At 39.0% G+C, this 23,088-nt stretch overlaps 1 protein-coding gene across 1 annotated transcript in view; it reads right to left on the bottom strand.

The window, feature by feature from the left end:
* LOC120516436 (stonin-1) overlaps positions 1-23,088 on the bottom strand; it is a 157,624-nt gene that overhangs the window by 96,772 nt on the left and 37,764 nt on the right. The window contains exon 3 of the mRNA XM_039738089.1: positions 20,997-21,199. Coding sequence (XP_039594023.1) covers positions 20,997-21,199 — 203 coding nt within the window. The remainder of the gene's footprint in view (positions 1-20,996; positions 21,200-23,088) is intronic.

The raw sequence follows: 23,088 nt of genomic DNA, 5'->3' as shown, positions 1-23,088 counted from the left end.
TTTGCTCCTTAGGGACAAGCTGACTGAGATGGGAGTAGATTCATACCTGGTGGCATGGATCGTGGACTATCTTACAGACAGACCTCAGTATGTACGTCTCGGGAACTGCAGGTCTGACATTGTGGTCATCAACACAGGAGTGCCGCAGGGGACTGTACTTTCTTCGGTCCTGTTAAGCCGGTATAGATCGGATTTCCAATACGACTTGGAGTCCTGCCACGTGCAAAAGTTCGCTGCTATCGAGGGCTGCATCAGGAGTGGGCAGGAGGAGGAGTATAGGAAACTAATCAAGGACTTTGTTAAATGGTGTGACTCAAACCACCTACAACTGAACACGAGCAAAACCAAGCAGCTGGTGGTGAATTTTAGCTGGACCAGGCCCCTCATGGACCCCGTGATCATCAGAGGTGTCTGTGTGCAGAGGGTGCAGCCCTATAAATACCTGGGAGTGTAGCTGTTTGATAAATTGGACTGGAATGCCAATACTGATACTTTGTGCAAGAGAGGACAGAGCCGACTATACTTCCTTAGAAGGCTGGCGTCTTATCGCAGATGTTCTACCAGACGGTTGTGGTGAGTGCCCACTTCTACGCGGTGGTGTGCTGGGGAGGCAGCATAAAGAAGAAGGGCGTCTCACACCTGGACAAACTGGTGAGGAAGGCAGGCTCTATTGTAGGCATGGAGCTGGACAGTTTGACATCCGTGGCAGAGCGACGGGCACTGAGCAGGCTCCTGTCAATCATGGAGAATCCACTGCATCCACTGAACAGGATCATCTCGAGACAGAGAAGCAGCTTCAGCGACAGACTGAGCAGATTGTTCCTCCCCCATACTATGCGACTCTTCAGTTTCACCATGGGGGGTAAACATTAACATTATACAAAGTTATTGTCTGTTATAACTGCATTTTTATCACTCTTTAATTTAATATTGTTTTTATCAGTATGCTGCTGCTGGAGTAAGTGAATTTCCCCTTGGGATTAATAAAGTATTTATGTATCTATCTATCTATCAATAGCCAGGTTTCCATCCAAGGAGTTTTTGCGAAAAAATATTTAACGCTTCAAATTTTAGCTGATGGAAATGCTAATTATCGATAAAATGTTGTACATGTCGACATAATATTTTTTCCGTTTAACTTTAGCGCATAAATTCCATATCGATACTTCAGATGTCGCAAAAACTACATTGGAAACATTTTTTGTCGGAAAAAAGGGCTTTAACGCAAATAAATGTGTCACATGATACATTTTCATCACGTGCAATCAAAACGAGAATAGCGGAGCGGTTCGCATGGTCTGATGAAGAGACTCGTTATTTCTCGTGATGAGCCAATGCAGTAGCGGATAGGCTGGGTCTCCTGCTACTAAAAGGGTACCTGAACTCCCTCCACATCAACTGTAGCCTGGGGGTGTCTCGTAGGATGTCTAAATAATACAAAACCGCAAAGGTAATTTACTGTGCCGGTCAAAATATTTAATAAACCGTGTGTTTCATTATCTAAACATTTTTTTCTTATTATTAAATGGCAGATGTTTTAGCATATATGAGAAATTCTCTCATTAATATTAACTTTAGGTTTTTTTTGATTAAACGTCGTTATTTTGTATTAATTCAAATTTCAGTTTTAATTAAAAACCTTAAGGGAAGCAGGTTACAGTACTAATTCAGTTGTTATCGCACTGAGAAGGGATGTTGAAAGGTAGGCTCACCTGTACAGATCCGATGCTGCAAACACAGCTGCATCATGGGCACTTCCAGGAGTGCCAACGCAAATGTCTCGTTCATGCACCTGTCATCAACAAGGGCCTGGAGAACAATAGATGGCCACCCTTTGCATTAATGTAATCGCGTAGCCTTCCGTCGGGGGAAGAATAGGCACATGCGTGCCATCCAGCGCACCGTACATCTGTGGCACAAGATGCACCAAGGAATTGCGGTATGCAATTTCATTGGCCTCCGCAACAGTCGGAAGTCTGTTATAACGCTGCATTGATTTTTCTTTAATAACGGTGCACACAGCATATACACATCGATGGATGGTAGTTTTACTAACCCCGAAAGTTTCTCCAACTACTCTATACTCGGCGCAGGTTGCCAGCTTGTAAAGGGCGATGGCAATCCGCTTTTGGGTTGGAACCGGTGGTTGGTGACAACCTGTGATGGGCGCAACATCAGGACTGATTAATCCACACAACATCTCAAACGTCGGCCGTGTCATTCTAAAATGTTGCAGCCAGAGATTTTCTGTAAAGTGTCTCCCCACCACCTCCTCCCAGAAGGTCTTATTTCGTCGTCTCTCCCATACCCGTGGGTTTGTCGTACTGGGGTACTTTCTTCGAGCTCTAGGGCTATCAGACAAGCAACTGCTTCATTCTGCTGTCGTCTTCGGATATTATGTACAATTCCAATTATTTGTGAAACTGAAATAACAGTAAGCTGGCAAATTTCAAAAAACTGTCTGAATAATCTCTCCATTTCTTTGTTTCTTTGTTTAGTGGAGGGGGTGTAACGTGGAAAACAAAAGGTAGATAATTTGCGACATACACAAAATTATGTATGGAAACGGCTCACGGGCAGATTTTTTTTCACGATACAACAAAACTTATGCAACAGTTCGTTTTATCGATAAAAAGCCAGTTGGATGGAAACAGGCTGGAGACAGCAAATTTCGCACATTTTTTTTACGTATATTCTGTTTGTCGATAACAAAACGTCGCAAAAAACTGGATGGAAACTTGTCTTATGTGTGCTGATTTCTGTCCGCCAACCACTTGCACTCTCTGCTGGGCATATCCAGCCCTAAACGGTGCAATGTGCCATTGATTGGAATGCATTTTGTAATACAAATGAAATGCACTTTTCATTCCAACACATGATGCATCACACACATCAGTACTATGGTTGAGAATCCTATAGCAAGTGCAGTATAGTTTAGGCAACAGACAAACTGACGCTTTAACTTAATGAAGAAAAATATACATATAAAAAGGAATGATTGAGAAAGTACTAATCATTTTGGGTGATCCGTCCTCATTAATATGCAAACGAAGAGCAGGAATAAATTGTGCAAATAAACAACAGCTTCCATTAAAAGCTATGAGGAAGACATACCGGCCTCCCAGGACCCCAATTTCAGACCCCTCAGTTCAGAATATCAAGTACTTTCCTTTGTGCCACAGTCAATGCGCTCCAATAGCATTACTACTGCTTTGTCATTTTTTCTTATTTCCTATCTTTTTTATATAAGATTTCCTTTATTAGGTCCTAGTGTCAGTGGTATACACCATCTGTTAGAATGAAAAATGCAATGTGTTTCATTAGTATGTGTGACAAATGCCTGGGAGGTGTGGACATGTCGAGAATGCCCTTGAGTGCGCATGTTGTGAGTGATGCTGTAGGTATTGCAGACCATAGTTAGACTCTGCGGAATTTATTTCAATTGAGCAATGCTTCTGCACTTTGATTTACGTGTTGGAAGATTTACTGTGAATTGGGCTGGCATGTTTATTACAATCACGTAGGGATGCGCACTCATTTGCTGATTGAATAACATTGAAAGACTCACTGTGTTCAATGTGAGAAGCTAAAAGAGCTTTGCACAGGCCTCTGAAATAAAGTGCATTCCTAACTGTAGCATTTCCGGGTTACTAGGACCCCCACCTAGGGTTTAATACAATACAATTTATTTTTGTATTGCCCAAAATCACACAAGAAGGGCCGCAATGGGCTTTAACAGGCCCTGCCACCTGACAGCAATCCAGCCTTGACTCTCTAAGAAGACAAGTAAAAACTCCCCAAAAAAAACCCTAGTAGGGAAAAAAATGGAAGAAACCTTGGGAAAGGCAGTTCAAAGAGAGACCCTTTTCCAGGTAGGATGGGCGTGCAGTGGGTGTCAAAAAAAGGGGGTAAATACAATACAATACACAGAACAGAATACAAGTACAGTAATCCTCAATACAGTATAACAGTAAAATAAAAATATTACAAGTACAGAGCAGAATTTAACAGTAGATGATATCACATAATACAATTTGGATTTGTTCAGAGTTCTGGAGACCTCTGCCCTCTAGCTGCCTCCCCCCTACTGGCCATTCTACAGCTGAGTCATCACTAGGCCAGCCAATCCGATGAAAGGACCCCTCTACCCAATGATTCCTGTGATCCTCCATTAGAGATGACTTTACCTTAGGCAGGCAGAACCACTTGGCAGGTGGGCAGTGGCACCGAGTGTCACATTTGAGTACCGAGAACAGAAACAGAATAGGTGAGGGTTAGTAACAAATTATAACAATCATGTTACTTATGTTTTAGTGCTAATGACCAGTCTGTACAGTTAATCAGCAGCTCTAGTCAGGGTATGCTAAACTGAAGTAGTTGAGTCTTCAGCCGGGATATAAAAGCTGAGACTGAAGGGGCATCTCTTATAGTAGCAGGCAAACCATTCCACAGTTTAGGGGTCATGTAACTAAAAGCTCGACCTCCCACTGTTATTTTATTAATCCTTGGAATCATAAGCAGACCGGCATCTTGAGATCTTAATGTGCACTCCGGTTTGCATGTCATGATAAGTTCAGATAAGTAAGCCGGACCCTGGCCGTTTAAGGCTTTATATTTTAAAAGGAGGATTTTGAAATCTGCCCTAAACTTAACTGGGAGCCAGTGAAGAACTGGAGTTATGTGTTCATATTTTCTTGTTCTTGTAATAATTCTTGCAGCAGCATTTTTGGATTAACTGGAAGCTGTCTGAACATCATCCAGTAAACACTGCACTGCAGTAGTCAATCCTACTAGAAATAAATGCACAAATTTAACTGATGGATTTCACAGAACCCACAGGTGAGTAGTTTACTAGTTTATAAGAGCAGCAGTTCTGCCAAAGTAAAAACTCACATTGTATTAAAAAAAATGTAAAAAGCATCCCTGACTGGACCAACCATGTGATATAGCAGGTCTGTGGTGTGTGGATTTTAAAAACTTAAATACATAGTACACTTGAGTTTTCAGGTGGGGCGTAGGTAGCGTGGCAGAGTGGCTACTGAGGCAGATGTGGGAGCGGGCGATCCTGTGTGGGATTGACCTCATTAGTGCTGGAGTCATCATTGTTACACCTGCATCACACAGCATCTTTCAAAGAAGCTGAAACATGACACTAGGGTGAGGTAATAAAAGAAGGAGAGCAGGACTGAAGTTAAAAGGGAGGAGAGTGTAAGGCAGGAGCTGAAATGGAGCCTGTGAGGTACAGCGTGAAGGCAGAAAGTCTGGAGTGAAAGCCCAGGGGGACAAGAGTAAGGCTAGCAGTTATGGAGGGCTGAAGAAGGGCAAGCCTGCTGATTTACTTGGGAGAGCAGGAGCGGCCCATCAAGTGGTGTCTCCTACAGACGCTGACGGTCTGGCGGCAAATAAAGTGCGACTGTCCCAGATGTGCAGACAGACTGGCGATCGTGGGATCCAAGCATAGGATTTAAAGCATGACTGCACCTGTCGTTGGGTATCCCCTCCAGTTGAGGACACCGGTAACAGTGAGCTAGAGATTTGGAAAGAGCATGGCTGCTGATGATTGTTTTATAATATGGATGATTGCCTTGATTTTAATCTCGACTTTACTGAAATATTGTCTGTTTATGTGATTTCTTAGCTTCTGTGATTTTGCACTTGATTTTTATTCTGGATTATTCATGTATGGTTGAAGAGCACTGCTCTGAATTTGTTTGTTTGTTTCAAAATAAAAGCCCCTGCACACTTACACCACCTCGTGACTGTGTGTATCCTCACTTTCTGCGGCTCACTCTCAGGTAATGTATCAACAGTTATGGGTTCAAGAGGCTCCTAGAAATGTCACAAGGAATGTGGAGACAACCTGGACTGTCACAAACCATCACAGAGCTAAAGTTAACTGTGTAAATGGCAGACAGGTGCAGAATCTACAGTGCAGTATATGATTTCTAAAATTCTTTTTCCACACCATCCATCTATCCATTTTGTACCGCTTTTCTGGGTCAGAGGGGCAGCAGTCTAAGCAAAGATGCCCAGACATCCCTTTTCCCTATCGCCTCCTCCAACTCCTCTGGGGGGATACTGAAGTGTTCCCATGCCACCTGTGAGATCTAATCTCTTCAGTGTGTCCTGGGTCTACACCGAAGTCTCCTCCTGGTTGGACATGTCCGAAACACCTCCGCAGCAAGACATCTAAGAGTCATCCTAATCAGTCACCTGAACCACCTCAACCGGCTATTTCGACATGGAGGAGCAGTGGGACTATGTCTCCTCCCGAACAATTTTAGCCCAGATACCCATCGAAGGAAGCTCATTTGTGCTGCTTGTATCTACAGTACATCTACTTCTCTTAGTCACCACCTAAAGCTCATATAAAAAATCAAGCTTTGCATTTTAGCTTAGCTCTCTCTTCACCATGACTGACCGGTACAATGTCCTCATAACTGCTGACGCCACTTCAATCCTCGTTAGATCTCTGGGAATACTGGGAAGTGGAGGCTCTCCCATCAGCAATATTTACAAACTTCAGTAAGACTACTTTATCTGGTTAACAATCCAAGACATGTAGCAGCATACAGAGAATTTATTACAAGTTCTCCATCTGGCTTCTGGAGGAAACTACAGAGAAATTTCATGGCAAAAGTGAATAAACAAAGTAAGTTCATTTGCTATTTAACCCCTTCGTCTTACATGACTTTACCTGGACTGACCTACAGTACAACTTGCTTGAGCTTTTTTAGAACTGGAGTTTTGTTGATTGAAGTGACTTGCTCATGATTACACAGTGAGTCACTTTCGGAGATTATGGCTTATAGCTCAGCATCAGCTATCTTTGAAAGAGCCCACTTCAATATGAGGTGTCAAGAAGAGGGAGAAAGCACTGAAAATGTAATTGCAGCTTTAAAACAGGCTGTCAGAGCAATGCAGCTTTGTGGTAGTTAACTAGAGATCACGCCGTGGGAGGAATGTAGGACAGGTCAGGACAGAAGGCTACCTGAGTGTCCTTAGCAGAAGCCCAACCTGACATGTGAAACTGTTTAAACGTAGAACAGCCGAACATGAGCAGGTCACGAACAACAATGCAGAGCAGTCAATGGAGATACCAAGACAAAAGCAAAGCCTCTGTCACACTGCCCAACCTTCATTTACATCATATTAGTGAGTTGCAGGCCGCCACTTGCATAGGGCGACATCCCCAGCAACTCGGAGTATTCAAGATAAAGAGGTTTGATTTTGCTTTACTTACTTCCACACATGCGCCGATTCTTGTTCCAGTATGTTCCACGTTTATGACCTGGTGAAATGTGTTCACTTCACATGGCATGATAAGAAATTTGAAACTGTGCTGAGAACTTGTGTGTGATCTGTTATGCCCTGTGATTCTTTGTCACATAAAGTCCTGAAGGCAACGAGGATCTCACACAACTCAAAGTTGCCCTTTCCAGCTTCCACGGTTCCCTTCAAAAACAGGATTATGGCCGAACTAATCAGAGTGCACGGCCGAGAGTGGAAAACTGTGCCCAGTGGCATTCAGTCACCAAATATGCAGTACACGAAAACACCGTCTATACAGAGGAGTCGTGTGGCATGGATGTCGTAGGACATTTTGCTTTATGACATCTCTCTGCAAATGAGATAGCACAGAAAGGCATTGCTGTTTTATTAGTAAAACGTCAGTAACGTTTTGTTGAACACAGAGATCAAGAAATTCTAATCTGATACAAGTGCTGAAGTGACAGCCATTGCACAAATGAATTTCCATGCACTAGGTTAGTTGAAGGTACTTTCTAGAATACCCAGAATTCCCCTGAACAGACTCATCTACAACAAAAAAGGATGCTTTGAGCATCTTTGATCCAAAAAAAGAACACAATGGCTGCCATAAAATCCCTGCAGTGGACACAAAGAACTGAGGATATGTGCTAAAGAAAGGTTCAGTCCACGTTGTTGGAAGGCCTAGAAAAATCCAGTAAGCCATGCTGTGAATGAGCTCTACAGTATGTGGTGGGAGAGAAAGACAAGATCACGATCAAGATTTGGGATACCAAAATTGAATGATTGTAAAGAAACGAAAACAACTGTGGAAATGACTTTGCAGACGCAAGGTCATAGCAGAATTGACTCAAGATGGCGGATCTTCCAGTTTTTAACTCCTTCTGGCAGGAACAGGAGGAATGCAGGTAAAGGGACACCACAAATGACGTCAGCTGTGGTATAGTCATCAATATTCTTCAGAGGGAGGAAGACAAAAGGAATAAGCACATAGCGCCAACCCCTGGAGCGGCAGGGAATTACCATTACTTTAGGCTTAAACCTTTTAACCCTTTAAGCTGTCCCTATTTACATATGTGCAACAAGAAATATATTCATGTAACTTAACACTCAAGAGTCTGCATGCAAAAGGAGCTAAACAGGACGGGAATGTCATCTTACAGCCAGGCTATTTATTTAGTTTTTTTTATTTTTGAATGATTATCTATAATAATAAAAGGCAAAGCCCTCACTCACTCACTCACTGACTCACTCACTGACTCATCACTAATTCTCCAACTTCCCGTGTAGGTAGAAGGCTGGAATTTGGCAGGCTTATTCCTTACAGCTTACTTACAAAAGTTAAGCATGTTTCATTTTGAAATTCTACACGTAACTGTCATAACGGTCGATAATGGTCGACAACGTCCGCCATGTTGAACTTTCTTATTTATGGCCCCATCTTCACGAAATTTGGTAGGCGGCTTCCCTGCGCTAACCAAAACCGATGTATGTACTTATTTCGGTGGTATGACGCCATTGTCGGCCGCCATATTGAATTTTCCAAACGTCACTAATTCTCCAACTTCCCGTGTAGGTAGAAGGCTGAAATTTGGCAGGCCCATTCCTTACAGGTTACTTACAAAAGTTAAGTAGGTTTCATTTTGAAATTCTACACATAACGGTCATAACGGTCAACAACGTCCGCCATATTGAACTTTCTTATTCATTGCCCCATCTTCATGAAATTTGGTAGGTGGCTTCCCTGCGCTAACCAAAACCGATGTACGTACTTATTTCGATGGTATGATGCCATTGTCGGCCGCCATATTGAATTTTCCAAACGTCACTAATTCTCCAACCTCCCGTGTAGGTAGAAGGCTGAAATTTGGCAGGTCCATTCCTTACAGCTTACTTAAAAAAGTTGCAGGTTTCATTTCGAAATTCTATGCGTAACGGTCATAATGGTCAACAACGTCCGCCATATTGAACTTTCTTATTCATGGCACCATCTTCACGAAATTTGGTATTCGGCTTCCCTGCGCTAACTGAAACCATTGTACATACTTATTTCGGTGGTATGACGCCACTGTCAGCCACCATATTGAACTTTCCAATGTCACTAATTCTCCAACTTCCCGTGTAGGTAGAAGGCTGAAATTTGGTACTTATTTCGGTGGTAAATAATGTTGAACTTTCTTATTTATGGCCCCATCTTCTCGAAATTTGGCAGGCGGCTTTCCTGCACTAACCGAAACAAATGTGTGTACTTATTTCGGTGGTATGATGCCACTGTCGGCCGCCATATTGAACTTTTCAACAGTCTTTGTTACGTATGGGCCCATCATCAAGAAATTTGGTACACGGGTTCCCAACGCTAACTGAATCCTACTTGCGTACATATATACGTCCATAGCCTGCAGCTCAGTCACCGTGTGAGGCGGCGTTGGGTCCCCATCCCAACGCCTCCCACGTTGTTGGCTGCCTGCCTATATAAGGCTGTCCGTCGTTCCGGTCTCTGCATTCCCTTCCTTGCTTTGCCACGGGATTCACGTCTCCCTACTGATAACTATAGCCTTTTTGTTTAATCCACGGCTTCTCCGCTGTTTTATTGTTTGTTTATTACGATTATAGTTATTGTGTAGGTATTTTACACTTACTTTACATTGCTCAGGTACCCATTTCCTTTATCATTCCAACCCCCATTACCATGTCTATCGAGATGATCACCATCGATCAAAGAACTGTCACTTACCGAGTGGTTTCCATGCCCGGAAATACCACCTACCTTTTCCATTCTTTTTGTTACATATTGCACGGCCATATCAGGCTCAGTCTTAATATCTGGAGAAACATTGTGTCTTATGTATTGAATGACTGGGACAGGTTCAAGGTGTGGACTGATGACGGTACAGGAGATAATTAGACTACACATGAGCTTTATAAGAGTGAAATGCTTAAGGCCTTCACCTATGGTTTTGCATGTGAGTTGATGGCTGCCACTGAATTGTTCGGTTGTCGCTTTCAAGTGTACCGAAAAGGCCAAATATTTTACACCTTTCGACAACCGCCAATGCCTCTTAAACATCTTAGACTGACAGGTGACGATTTCAGTAGTGGACACTTTGATGTTTATGAATGTTTAAACTCTCAAAAGCTGGATGTGAAGTTATCGATGAAACCGGTTGTGTGCTTACAACGCTTGACAGATGCCAAATGTCACTTCAACACAAGTCCTACAAATACTGTCGTAATTGAAACAAACCATGAAACTCAAACCGATTATGACAGCAGCAATCCAAGCTGTGAGATTTGAAACAAGATTGCTGTTCACATGGCCAACTGTACGTTGCATGCTCAAGAGTAAGCTCAGCACACAGCTTGGTCAGATTACAACCGGAGGGCCGAACTGACAACATGGTATACAAAGAGATCCTTAACAAATAATTATTGGCATATTTTCCCACAGTTTAAAAAGGTTTAATTTTCTTCTTAATAAAAATTTTAATGCACTACTTCACCGCTGCGAAGTGCGGGTATTTTGCTAGTTTTTAATATTTGTATTTAATTTCTGTCAGGTTTGTTCATAATGTAACATTGATATACTGTGTCTTTGAAATGTTGTGCTGTCTTTCCAGGTACTTTGAGGGTGAAATCCCAAGAAGTGGGTCCACCCTGACAACAGTGCGGCTGGCCTTTACAGTCGGCCGAAAGAGAACCCAGTAAGGTAGCACTGAGGTTTATGGTGGAGATTGTTAGGATTGATTTGTTCCTTTGGATTTATATTTTTGTTATGTTTCTGCTTTTGTTCAAGGACCTCCTTTCAATTAGTGGATTTGACTTGGTTACTTCCATCTTCCTTTTTATGCAAATCCTTTTCCTCATGCAGTGCCAGTCATATGACTAACTAAAAAACATGTCACACGTGCAACTGGACATGTGAATACATGTGAAGTGAAACAGTGACATGGAACAAAATGACAAATGAATAAGTCGTATCGGTGTATTTGGAATTGCATTGTTTTGTTTTGACAGCATTCATGTTTTAATTCAATAGTGTGAGATACACTAGAAAATGCATGCAGACATACAAAATGCACTTGCAGGTCAACTAAATGTTTTTTATGATGTTTTAATGCAAAATATAAGGACACCAACATTTTGTAAATCTACAGGCAAATTCAATACAAGCTTATTCAGTTTGTTTGGGTTGAAATAAGCTATGAGAATAAACGTTAGAAAACATGAGTAGCACTCGGCCATTTTCATTTTGTAAAAGTAGCTTTCATTTGAAAAAAGGTTGGAGACCCCTGGTCTAGAGATACATAATGACCTATTGGTAACTCCCTTCTATTGTTATTTAAGTCATCTATTTAGTTATGAGTATTATGTATTAATTATAATTAAGATTTTGTATAATTTATTTTATAAAGTATTGTTATTGTTCCTTTGTATTTGTCTCAGGGCACAGTCATAGGAGTCGAGCAACTGAGCATTTCACTGCATATTGTACGGTGTGTATAATTTGTATGTGACAAATAAAGTTTGATTCGATTCCGATTTGATTTGAGCCATAAACGGATGCTCAAATATTTATATTATACCAAGCAACAAAAAGTTTGCTTCCTGAACACTTGTACGTTACAGAGTTTAGCCAGCTGAACAGAAAAATCATATTTAAATTGTCCATCTTTTTCAGTTGCTTATTCTTCTGATTTACGTTTATGTTGTAAGTATACATTTACAGTGCACCAGCTACAACTGTGGTGATCTTAAAGTAGTGGCACTGCTCCTAGGAATGCAGCACCGATATACAAAGTCCTGTTGTGTCATTTATGAATGAGACAGCCGTGCTAAAACAGTCTCATCACATTAAAAAGAGCGGGTAACTCTGTAAGCATTTAGTTCCAGGGCAGAAAATTGTGGCCCATAAACCACTTGTCGACCCAAACATATTTTACCTCCTCTTTAACTGAATACAAATTTCATTAAGTCATCAACAAGGAACATGAAGGATTTTGATATCTGAGACAAATGTTTCTACAAATAATTTCAAGATTAAAGAAGGCATTCTTGTTGTTTCGACAAGTTAGATGCATCATCAGTGACAAGTGGTTCAAAGATCTGCAAGTTGGGCCGGAGGAAATGACATGAAAGGCATTCACTCAAGAATGCACCAGAACACATCCAAGCTGGTTGATAACACGCTTCCAGCATACGAAATCATGAAGTGCAACATGTTGCTAACTGCATTCACACTTGGACTTCTTTCCAGCTAATCTTTTTGCTGTCATGGTGAGGTTTCACCAGGACAGTGAAATAATAGAAAAGCAATATCAGGGCAAGCAGAATTAATTAATGCAGGCTGACTGTTGTTGGACAATGAAATGAGAAGTGTCAGATGCCAAACAGAAAGGAAAATCAGTAGCAAACCATTTTTCGCTCAACTGAAGTAATGCAACATAACACAATTAAGCGATTAAACACTCTAAATTTGATAAATGTTTATTTCAAGCTTTTCCAAAATTCCTAAGTAATACGAACAATCTGAAATTATATTTCTGCTCATCTTGAAGATCTCTAATCTTAATCGCCAAAACCTTTCAGGAAACAAACTTTGGGGACAAAAATTGCTGTCTAGTGTTTTTAAAACGCTCAGTGCCACAGGTCTGTAAGAATTAAGAAAGAAACTTGTTTACTTTGTCTTTAGCTGTATGTCACTTTTTCAGTTTTTTGGTAAACCACAGTTTATATTTTACTTTAATCTGAATGCAGTTTTCTTGTGACAAGTAAATGCAAGTGCGTCTATAAACTGATCTGAAGCTGCAGAGACTAATCTGAAAGCACTCTTGTAGCCTGGTCCCTGTGGAGTCTCTCAACTACCTCACTGGTCCACTTGGTACTGTTTTCAATTATGATTTTGATGATTTTAAATTTGTTATAGCGCTGCTGCCTCGCAGTTAGGAGGCCTGGGATCGCTTCTCGGGTCTTCCCTGCGTGGAGTTTGCATGTTCTCACCGTGTCAGCGTGGGTTTCCTCCCACAGTCCAAAGATATGCAGGTTAGGTGCATTGGCGATCCTAAATTGTCCCTAGTGCATGCTTGGGTGTGTGGGTGCGTATGTGTGCCCTGCGGTGGGCTGGCGCTCTGCCTGGCCATTTGTTCCTGCCTTGCTCCCTGTCCCGGCTGGAATTGGCTCCAGCATACCCCCATGACCCTGTGTTAGGATATAGCAGGTTGGATAATGACTGACTGACTGAATATTGACCACAACTACTACTGCATAGCTTAACTAATACACAGTGGCCTGTGGAAAGCATGTTAGATTGAATTTTCTGAGTTCTTCCGTCTCTACTTGAACATCTCACCAGCCATTTTCATGTGTCAAGGAGGAATTATTACATTATGTAGAGTACAGGTATGTTCTTTGCAGATAGGACATGGTATTATTGCAATGCAGATTTTGGCACACCATTTGTTTTAGGGGGCACATAACTTATCACAATAACCAGATCCCACAACAGTCACATCAGCACACAGCTAGTTACTGTGTAAAAATACACTGCTGATATTTGTTGGGAAGTTTATAAAGTTGGTCTGCTATGAAAACTTTTTTACAGATTAAGTCACTTATAGTAACTAAGGTTCTCTTGAACTGAATACTTAAGTGAGAAAGGAGCAAGTCCTGTAGCATATGAACTCTTGAGGCTCATCTATTTTCCTTCACAGCGATCAGACATTTGCAACAAACAAACCCAGCAGAGGTGGATAAAAGGCACATCTCCTGCAGTGGAGAAGAGCGTAGAGTCAACAGCCGATCTTTCTGGCTCTTGTTACTCATGGCTGTCTGTTCACACCTCCCTAAGTGGAAATAGATGAGTGAGAATTTCAGAAGACTGAAAGACTTGTCAAATTGTGGTTGGCATCACACACTGATTTGTAGGTCAGACTGCCAAATTTAAGCCAACAGCAAAATTTACAAACTGGTCCTTTGAAGAAGCTGGTAGTGGGAAGGAAACTCTATTTAAAAAAAATGGTTCAGTGTGTCACCTTAGTCCACATTCCCTTCCAGCACCTGAGCCCTGGATTGCTTGAGGTTCTTCCCAAACATCCTTATTTGTTATTCAAAGCAAGTTTGTTTTCTATATTAACTCTGTAAGCTTCTTTCTTAACTCAGTTTTATCTTCAGCCCCCTCTCTCTGTATGTTCTTCAGAGTCTTTTTGGTACCAGATTTCAATGCTGTCTTATCACCGTTCAGAAGACTTTATTTGTAGTGAGTCAACTCTTAGTAATGTCACTAAATATCAGGCATCCACCATTAAGAGTAACCTGGCTGTCCAACTGTTCCTTAATTAGCCATTTATCATCAACTAAATATAATGCCTAATTTATTCATGAATTATCAGATTTATTACTTATTGCAATTACTAACAACAGGATTATCATTATACATATCACAGCCATAACATGATAATATGAGGTTTTTCAAGCTGGAGATTTTCACTATCGTAAGAATAATGACTGAAAAGTGAGGACAGTCTTGAACACCTTGTACTCTTCTGATCTTCCTCAACCTGCTGCAGAGCCTACACACAAGTGTGGTCACACAGACATAAGCACAATATTGACGGGACACAGAGCATAAATACGAGTGTCATATCAGTATTGTGTTTTCTTTAACAGACTAAAAAAAGAACACATTGCTTGCAGTTAATGTTATTTAAAGTATGCACTATGCTTGTTTGTGTATTTTAAATTATTTGTGGCATAAAAATAACAGAAGGAAGGACACTGCTGATGATAGTTTCAAATTAAATATGAAATCATCAAGTTTAAAATGAAATGGCACTTCTTGTCAATATGGACATGCATTTATGGAGCTTTTGTAAGCATAGAAAATTGCTGGATATTAACATACAGTATCCATTTTTTGTGCGAGGCTTTTGGATTCACATCAATGAAAATCGTGATCTTTTAAATATATAACATGTATATACACACAGTCATAAAGCACACCCATTTGTGTTTAACAAACTTCAGATGGTATATCTATTGACACATGCCAAAATTACAAAACCATCATAAATAAGCAAATTGTTAAACATGTGAACACTGCAAAAACATTACTGAGCTATTACTTGTGGTTGGTATTTAAAAGCTGAACACTCAAGCCCACCTTTAAAGACTGTTAACACATTCTCATACCCCCCTCCCCCCAATATACACACACACATATCCATATTCATTCTCTCTCAAATCCCACATTCAGTGTTTAGTTATGGTGGATGGTAATCAACATTTCATCATGTACTCAAAGGTGGAAAAGAAACTTCTGACCTGTCCTCCTAAAACATCCAAACTGCCAACACGTAGTCTTCAAGAGTTATCACGTCCTCTAAGAGACAGGTGTCAATGGAGAACGTTGTGATAAAAACAAGGAAATGCAGCCATTACAATTACATGCATAACACAAAACGCTCAGGAAAACAAGTGGACGGGTGGTCTAAGACTGCACACTAGACTCAAAAAATGAAAGTTTCAACAGAAAATTTAATACACATTAAGAATACCTTTATTAAATGTTTTTACATCTGTTTTAATCTACATTGTATAAACATTTATACTATTATAGTAATTGTGCATTCATTTTACTTTTAATTAGACCACATGAGAGTTATAATCCTAGTTTATGCCTAATCAATTAGCAATCACTAGTTTACAAAATAATGAATTACCATTTAAACAAATCCAAGGTGTTAGATGTTGTACTAAAAATATTCTTGCCCTGTGATGACTTCTGTCAGGAGATAAACAATATTATGCCATGTACATTATGAGCCAGAAAAAAAAAAAAAACATGCCAATTGCTTTACATGCTGCTCCCTGAATCCAGAATTTTATAATATTTCACTAAAGGGCTTTTTGATAAATCTTAAATTGAACCAAAAAAATATTGGTTAAGATATAGTGCAACATTTGCATAATTTTTTAAACTACATATGAAATGTGCATGCAAACTACCATAAAAATACTGTTGGGCAAGAGAAAACCGCTGATAACATACTGTATGATGACAACATTTTAACAATTTGCATGTTTAAAAAATAATAGGGGTTGCTTTCAACTTAATGTTCACTTGAATGCTACCATTTCTCTTGCTTAACTTGGCAAAAAGAGATATAAAAGAGAAGACCATCACAAATAAGACTATACAAAATAAGGTAAGACCTCAAAGCAGAGCTGCAGAAGTTTCAACGCTCAGACCATTCTATCCACTTCACATTTCTTATGGGTAGCAACCTCAATAGCCAAAAATCCTGCTAAACTCATTTTAAGTGCTATAATAATAAACTTTTTTAAAATATTTTTTTACATTACAAGTGCAAATTAGTCTGAGATCATGGAATGTATGACTAAAAATATAATTTACGGCTTTCTTTATTACACACTCTTACCTATAAAAGATATCACAGCAGCCCAACACAGCAGTACAAACTGTAGTTGTGTTGTATTTTAACTGAAACTCAGTGCTGTCAACAGTGGGAATTCAATTCTAAACGGACACAAAAAATTTCCCTTCAGGTGGCAGAAATATAAGAAACGCATATTTATTGCACATATTGGTTTGAGTGTAAAAGTCTTTGTTCAATGCAGATTATATACAGCCCTAAGAACACAGTTTAGTACTCATGATCTGAACATTAGTATTATGGTTAACCTTCTAGGAAATTAATTTACCTTCTCCTTTTGCTTCACTTAATAGAGACAGTGGAAATTAAGCACAGAAGCATTAAGCCTTACATAGTCAGCTTCAGTATTTGAAATATTGTAGGGTTTAATTATTGAGTCTTTTGTCCTCTTGAGGCTTGTAATTCTTCTGTACTTCATCATTGCTGCAAGCATTCATTGCATTTCCTTGGCTCATCTTCTTCATGGATCCACTTTTTATCTATTTCCACCTGTGATTAGTTAGAAAAATATTTTCATAACTGTTAGGGACAAAAGTGTAGATTCTGTAATTGTTCGCTAAGACAGCTGAGAATAGCCAGGTAGCCTAATTATAGTAGCAGCACATTCAGCAAATGGCTGACACCAATTGGAGAAAACACCATTACAGAATTTACGTTACTTGCAGTCAAGAGTAAAAGGAGATGGACTATCATCATCACAGAAGCATACACAAAAAAAAGAAAACCCCTTTTAATTTGAATCTCACAATGCACTGACTGAAATCTATTTAGCTTTACTGTGATGTGTCTACTAAATCAATAAACCTAACCTTAAAAACACAAAACAAAAAAGGCAGACATTTAAATTCTGATTTAAGTGTTTTTCATCATTTCAGACTGTTCAATATTTTAAAATTACTTAATCTTCTACTGTGTTTTTGTTAAAACCTTCCTAATATGAGATAATTCAGCTTCCTTGGGAAAATACTGCAGTTTGAAATATGTATGTCAAGATATCTTAAAGTTTCAGTTCTGACTTCTTTACCTTTAAGAATTTTTATTTTGTTGCCTAAAAAAAATTAAATATTTGTTTATTTTAATTTTAATGTTGTTGGCATACAAATGTATAATTAGTTAAAAATCACATTTCATTTGTCATTTCCCATTTATTTGAATGTGTTTTGAAAATAACAAAAGGGATAAGTGTCTACTGTCTCCATGCAAATTAAAAGAACACTCTACCAAAAAATTATACTTTTTTTCTATGTTACATGTAGTTTGTAATGATGGCTGAGAAAAATATAAAATTGATTTCATGTTTCCATGTAGAACACATAAAACAGAGTTTTTAATGGAACAGACTTCTATGGTGACCTGTGTTGAACAACAGCAATATCAAAAACATCCATGGAAAAATGTCAAGTTTCCCATGACATACTGTATAATCCACATGTCAAGTCATCCATGTATACGCTCACAAACTTCCAAACACAAGTATTTTTACTAAACTATCCTTATATTATTTGGCACGCGTCCGTCCATGCTCAATATAAACAACGGTTGCCACAACTACTATATCCCTCCACAACAAAAGCGAGGAATCTGTGTTCCTGGTGGAGTTCTGGTCTTGGGCTTTTCTTCAAGTCTTCAATTCTTCAATGTAACCATATCAACTGTGGTATTTGACTGTTTATTTGGCGTATACTTTGTTATTGACTGAAACTGCATTATGACACTATCATTTTACCCCTCCTTATTCCATCATTTCAATGTAAGCCTCCCGATAAAATGAAAAGGCATATACAGCCTAGCTGCAACCAACAGAAACGGTCTCGCCGGCCTACATACTCACACTAATGTACAGAAGCAGAAACATCTACATCACACTAGATCAACCAGAACAGGAGAGATGCCTTAGAACAGCAAAGACAACGTATGACAAACCACAGAGCAACATTATCTGAAGATCAGCGGCAGCAACTCTTGCACCTTCACAGTGAAAGAAAAACGAACTACACGCACAATCTTTCTGAAGAGCAGCGGCAAACTGCCAGACAACAAGAAACATTACGACAAAAAAAAATACAGGGACTCATAACACTTGACAATTCAAAACAAGATATTCCCTTTACATTATGACGCAGGCAATTCCCCGTTTGTTTATCATATTATATGACTATCACCAAGTCACAACGACAAACATTTAATAACGTCAGAGTTTATTTGTCAGGCCCTGTTTTAACCCATGGCCAGTTGTACACTACATTTTCCAGAGTTACATCAAAACCCGGGTTAAACGTACAGGTACTTTCGGGTTACACACGAAGGAATATTTTCACTGACAATAACGTTTATGCAACAAATTGCGTTTTCCGACAATTATTATAGACGTTGGCATACTACATCACTTGACTGCCACACTTCACACATACTGACTTACATGTGCCCTGCATTTCCCTTCTTATCCAATATGTTCTGTTAACCTGCTCACGTTACCCTTTGTACTGTAAATATTCATGCTGTTGTAAGTGACTATAATAACATCCCATACTAATCAGGACTACTGTAATATTGAGTCTTCTCACAAGACACTACATATTAAAATCTCCTTTCGTACTGTAACATGTGATGTTCTTCTCTCCCTCAGCATCATTTCATTACGCTTTTATTTTTGAGAAATTTTCAAAAGCACGATTCGCTAGTTATCAAATAAACCACTTGCGGAAAACACTCCCATTAACTAAAATGGAATACTCTTAGATGCGAGCAAGCATTTAAATTGAAGATCCGCCTTGTCCTAATTTACTAATGAGCCCAGCCCAATAACAGCTTATTCACTGGCTAAAACTCCTCTCTATGTTATATCAACAGTGCAAAGTTCACTGAGAGACTTTGTACATGTGAATATTTGAGAAGTTCAACAAGCAGCAGATCAATTAACATGTGCAGTTTCACAGATTGCTGTGAAATTATGCTTAAGTACTCCAGCTGTGGATACGAATATACAGTAAATGTAACCTCGGGACAATCTATAATTTAATTGCTCTCTCCCATTTGACAGTGTTCCATTATTGTTCACAGCAACATATTCCAGAAGTGGTTACTGAACAATATTTTAGTAACAATACACTTATTTGGAATGCTGTAAGCATGCGTTTGGGTGACTTGACATGTGGATTAGGTGACAAGACATGCAAGATGGTTCTCATGGACAATTTTGCCACTGTTTAGTGTTATCCAGAATTGGTCATCACTTATTCTATCAGAATTTTTGCTATCTACATTATGAATGAAAACATAAGATTAAAACTTCTTCTCAGTCATCACTACAAATTACATGAGGGTAGTAATATATTTTAAAAATATCACATTTAGGTGGAGTATTCCTCTTGACATGATTGCTACACTCAGGAATTTAGTGATTATTTTGGACTACTTAACATTCGAAGCTGGATCACCCATTCATATGTTACACACATTACAGAAATGCTTTACTTTATGAGATTTTTTTTTATCTTCTCCAACCACTGCAAAGCTTCAGCAACCAGTGCTGACCACATGTAAATACAACATGTCTCCTTTGTCAGCAGAACTACGATGGCTTCCTATGAAGTTCCGGACTGATTTGAGAGTAACACTTTTGCAGTTTAACCCATTTAAATTTGCTCTTTTGAATACCCAAGACCTGTGTCATTATGTATACTGTAGTTGGGAAATTTCAGATGCTTAGAATTAAAAAAAAACTCCAGCAATAGTGTTTTGTGAACATACCCCAATGACTTTGGAATAATCTTCCAAGCTGCCTCCAAAAAAATGTTTGTTATAACTTTAAACATTATTTTTTTTTCTAAATATGCTTTTCAATAAAGATTTCTGAGTTTTCCATTATGTAGCAGACAAGTTGAATGTTGTTGTTGTTCATAACTAGTACTATGTAGTCGGTCAAAAGTGATTAACTGTACTCGGCTCTCACGAAATTAAGCTTACTCTTGAAATTCTGCTGTGCTATTATTAGTTTAGCAAAGATGATTCCACCTCCGTGGGGACATGGGCATGTACTTGGAAAGGTGAATTCTGCTACTTGTTCTTCCAATTTGCATCACCCTCCTCCACACAGCTTTCACCACTGGCTAACTTATCCCCAGCTATAAATCACTGTGTCAACCAAAGTATGCAGGTTTTACACAAACCAAAGATATTTCACTGATAATTTGGTTTCACCAGCCCATCAGACAAAGTGAATGCATTAACATTAAACTTAAGTGTAACATTATTGAAACAGCATTGAAGTTTTTTTACCTGGCAGCGGTAGCGAGCCTTGCTAAATATATGCTTCTGTGGCTGGATGTCGCTTTCAATGCCCAAGGAAATGACTCTTGTCTGGGAGGCTGCTGTACAAGCCACCTCAAACTCCACTGTTATGTAAGGGTACCAGGTGGATGGGATTTCTTGATCTGAACCCAGTTCAAGTCTACATGAAAAACAGTGTGGATGATCCGGTGCTACAAACAAGAGAAAATGCAAAGATCAACATTAGACACAAAGGTGAAAGAGTAAAAATACATTATACACTGGGAAGAATACGTGGAACTGTCATTTCTATTTCAAAATGCTGTCAGGTGTGACTGTTGTGTAGATATGCAGCAGACATTTGTGCATACATGAGTAGATACACACAGCTATCTTGTAAATTAAATGCTTAAAGCAAAGGTTATCAAAAATACATATTTTCTTTTTAACTGTGGATTAAGTACCACATTTTTTGACTTTATGTATACAGCTTCAGTATTTAGTATCATTACTTTTTATGTTATATACTGTATCTATGTTGGCACCATTTGTAGCCCTATAAGTAGTGACACAGCTTTATTTGAATTTTTGGGAGTGTTGTACAGTATTTTCACACATTTGTTCTGCAAATCCCTTTGGAGGTGTCTGTTGCCACTCACCTTTGAACTTTTTGCATGGAAGCAACATCCTTTACAACAGCATCTATTTCTATTGTATTCCTTCAGGTGCATAAAACAACAGCACAGGTTCATGACTAGGACATAGTGTTCCATTTCTTCTTCAATGTCTCTACCAATGCTTAGAAGTGCCCATGTCAGCTACAGTATTGTAAAGAATGTTCATAAAATATTCTCTCTCATCTAAGCAGGATAGTATCTAAGTATTTCAAAAAGACATTTAGGTTAAGGAATCTTTAACACAAAGAAGGTAAATGATTTTAGGATAAAAATCAAGATAAAAATAGTTGTGTATGGTAAGGAATTGGCACAATGTCAACACAAGTTCTCAAATATTGATTGTTGAGACTCGTCATAATTAGTAAATATCAAATATCTGCAATTTGAAACAAAAAGGGGGATGGCATGCAAAGAACTCTCACAGACTGTACCTTGGTAAACATTCTGTCTTCTGCTCTTCTTTTTACTTATAGGTAAGACTTACCATCTTTCAGATAAAATAACACATCCTGACCTTCCTCTTCATTTCTTTCCCTCCAGTTTACTCTCTAACACCATTTTCAACAATCCCTCTCCTCCTAGTACATGTCCCATTCAGTTTTGCCATCTTCTTCACACTGTTTCTATCATGCCCCTTATTTCACAAGTCATTTCCAGCACTTTTTCCATTAGATAATTTATCCATCCAACTGATCTTTTCCATCCATCTCCAGAAGTACAGTTCAAATGCTTCCAGTCTATTTATACCCTCTTTCCTTATTGTCCAAGTTTCTGTTCCATACAATGCAACACGCCAGATTACCATTATTATTTTTTTCAGTATTCTGTTCATTCTGTTTCTTAGCATTTTTTGTCTCACATTGAAGATTGATTTTCCTATTGCTATGCATATTTTTATTTCTTTTTTTAACACTTCTTCCATCCCTTGTAAGCATACTTTACAAATAGTTGAAGCTATCTGCTTCTACCAAGATGTGTTCTGCAATTTTATTTACCACCAGTTTCTTTCTCCTCTCCTTTGTCATGTACATCACTTTTGTTTTCTTTATATGATTTTTATTACATACTTCTTAAATGGGTAATCTAATTTGTTCATTAGTTTCTGTAGTTCTTATTCATTGCTTGATGTTATTTCTCTATTGTCTGAAAATCTCATCAACGTACTCCATCTCCCACCCAACTTGTTGTCTGTTAGTGTTCTTTAAATATTCTGTCCACATTGATGTTAAACAGAATAGGTGAGAGTGAGCATCCCTGCTATTACCTCTTGCTGCTTTACATGATTCTGTTAGTCAATGTATGGTTTTTACTTTGCTGACTAGTTCATGTATAGAGTCCTAACATATCATCTGTTCCACCAGTCTACTCCTATGTCTTTCAGTATCAATTCTACCATGTTTACTTGTTCAAATGCTATCTCCAGG

The sequence above is a fragment of the Polypterus senegalus genome, chromosome 16 (genome assembly GCF_016835505.1).
Source record: "Polypterus senegalus isolate Bchr_013 chromosome 16, ASM1683550v1, whole genome shotgun sequence".
In the NCBI taxonomy this organism is placed as follows: Eukaryota; Metazoa; Chordata; class Cladistia; order Polypteriformes; family Polypteridae; genus Polypterus; species Polypterus senegalus.
Note: the sequence above shows the minus strand (reverse complement) of the source record. Positions and strands in the feature narration are given on the sequence as shown.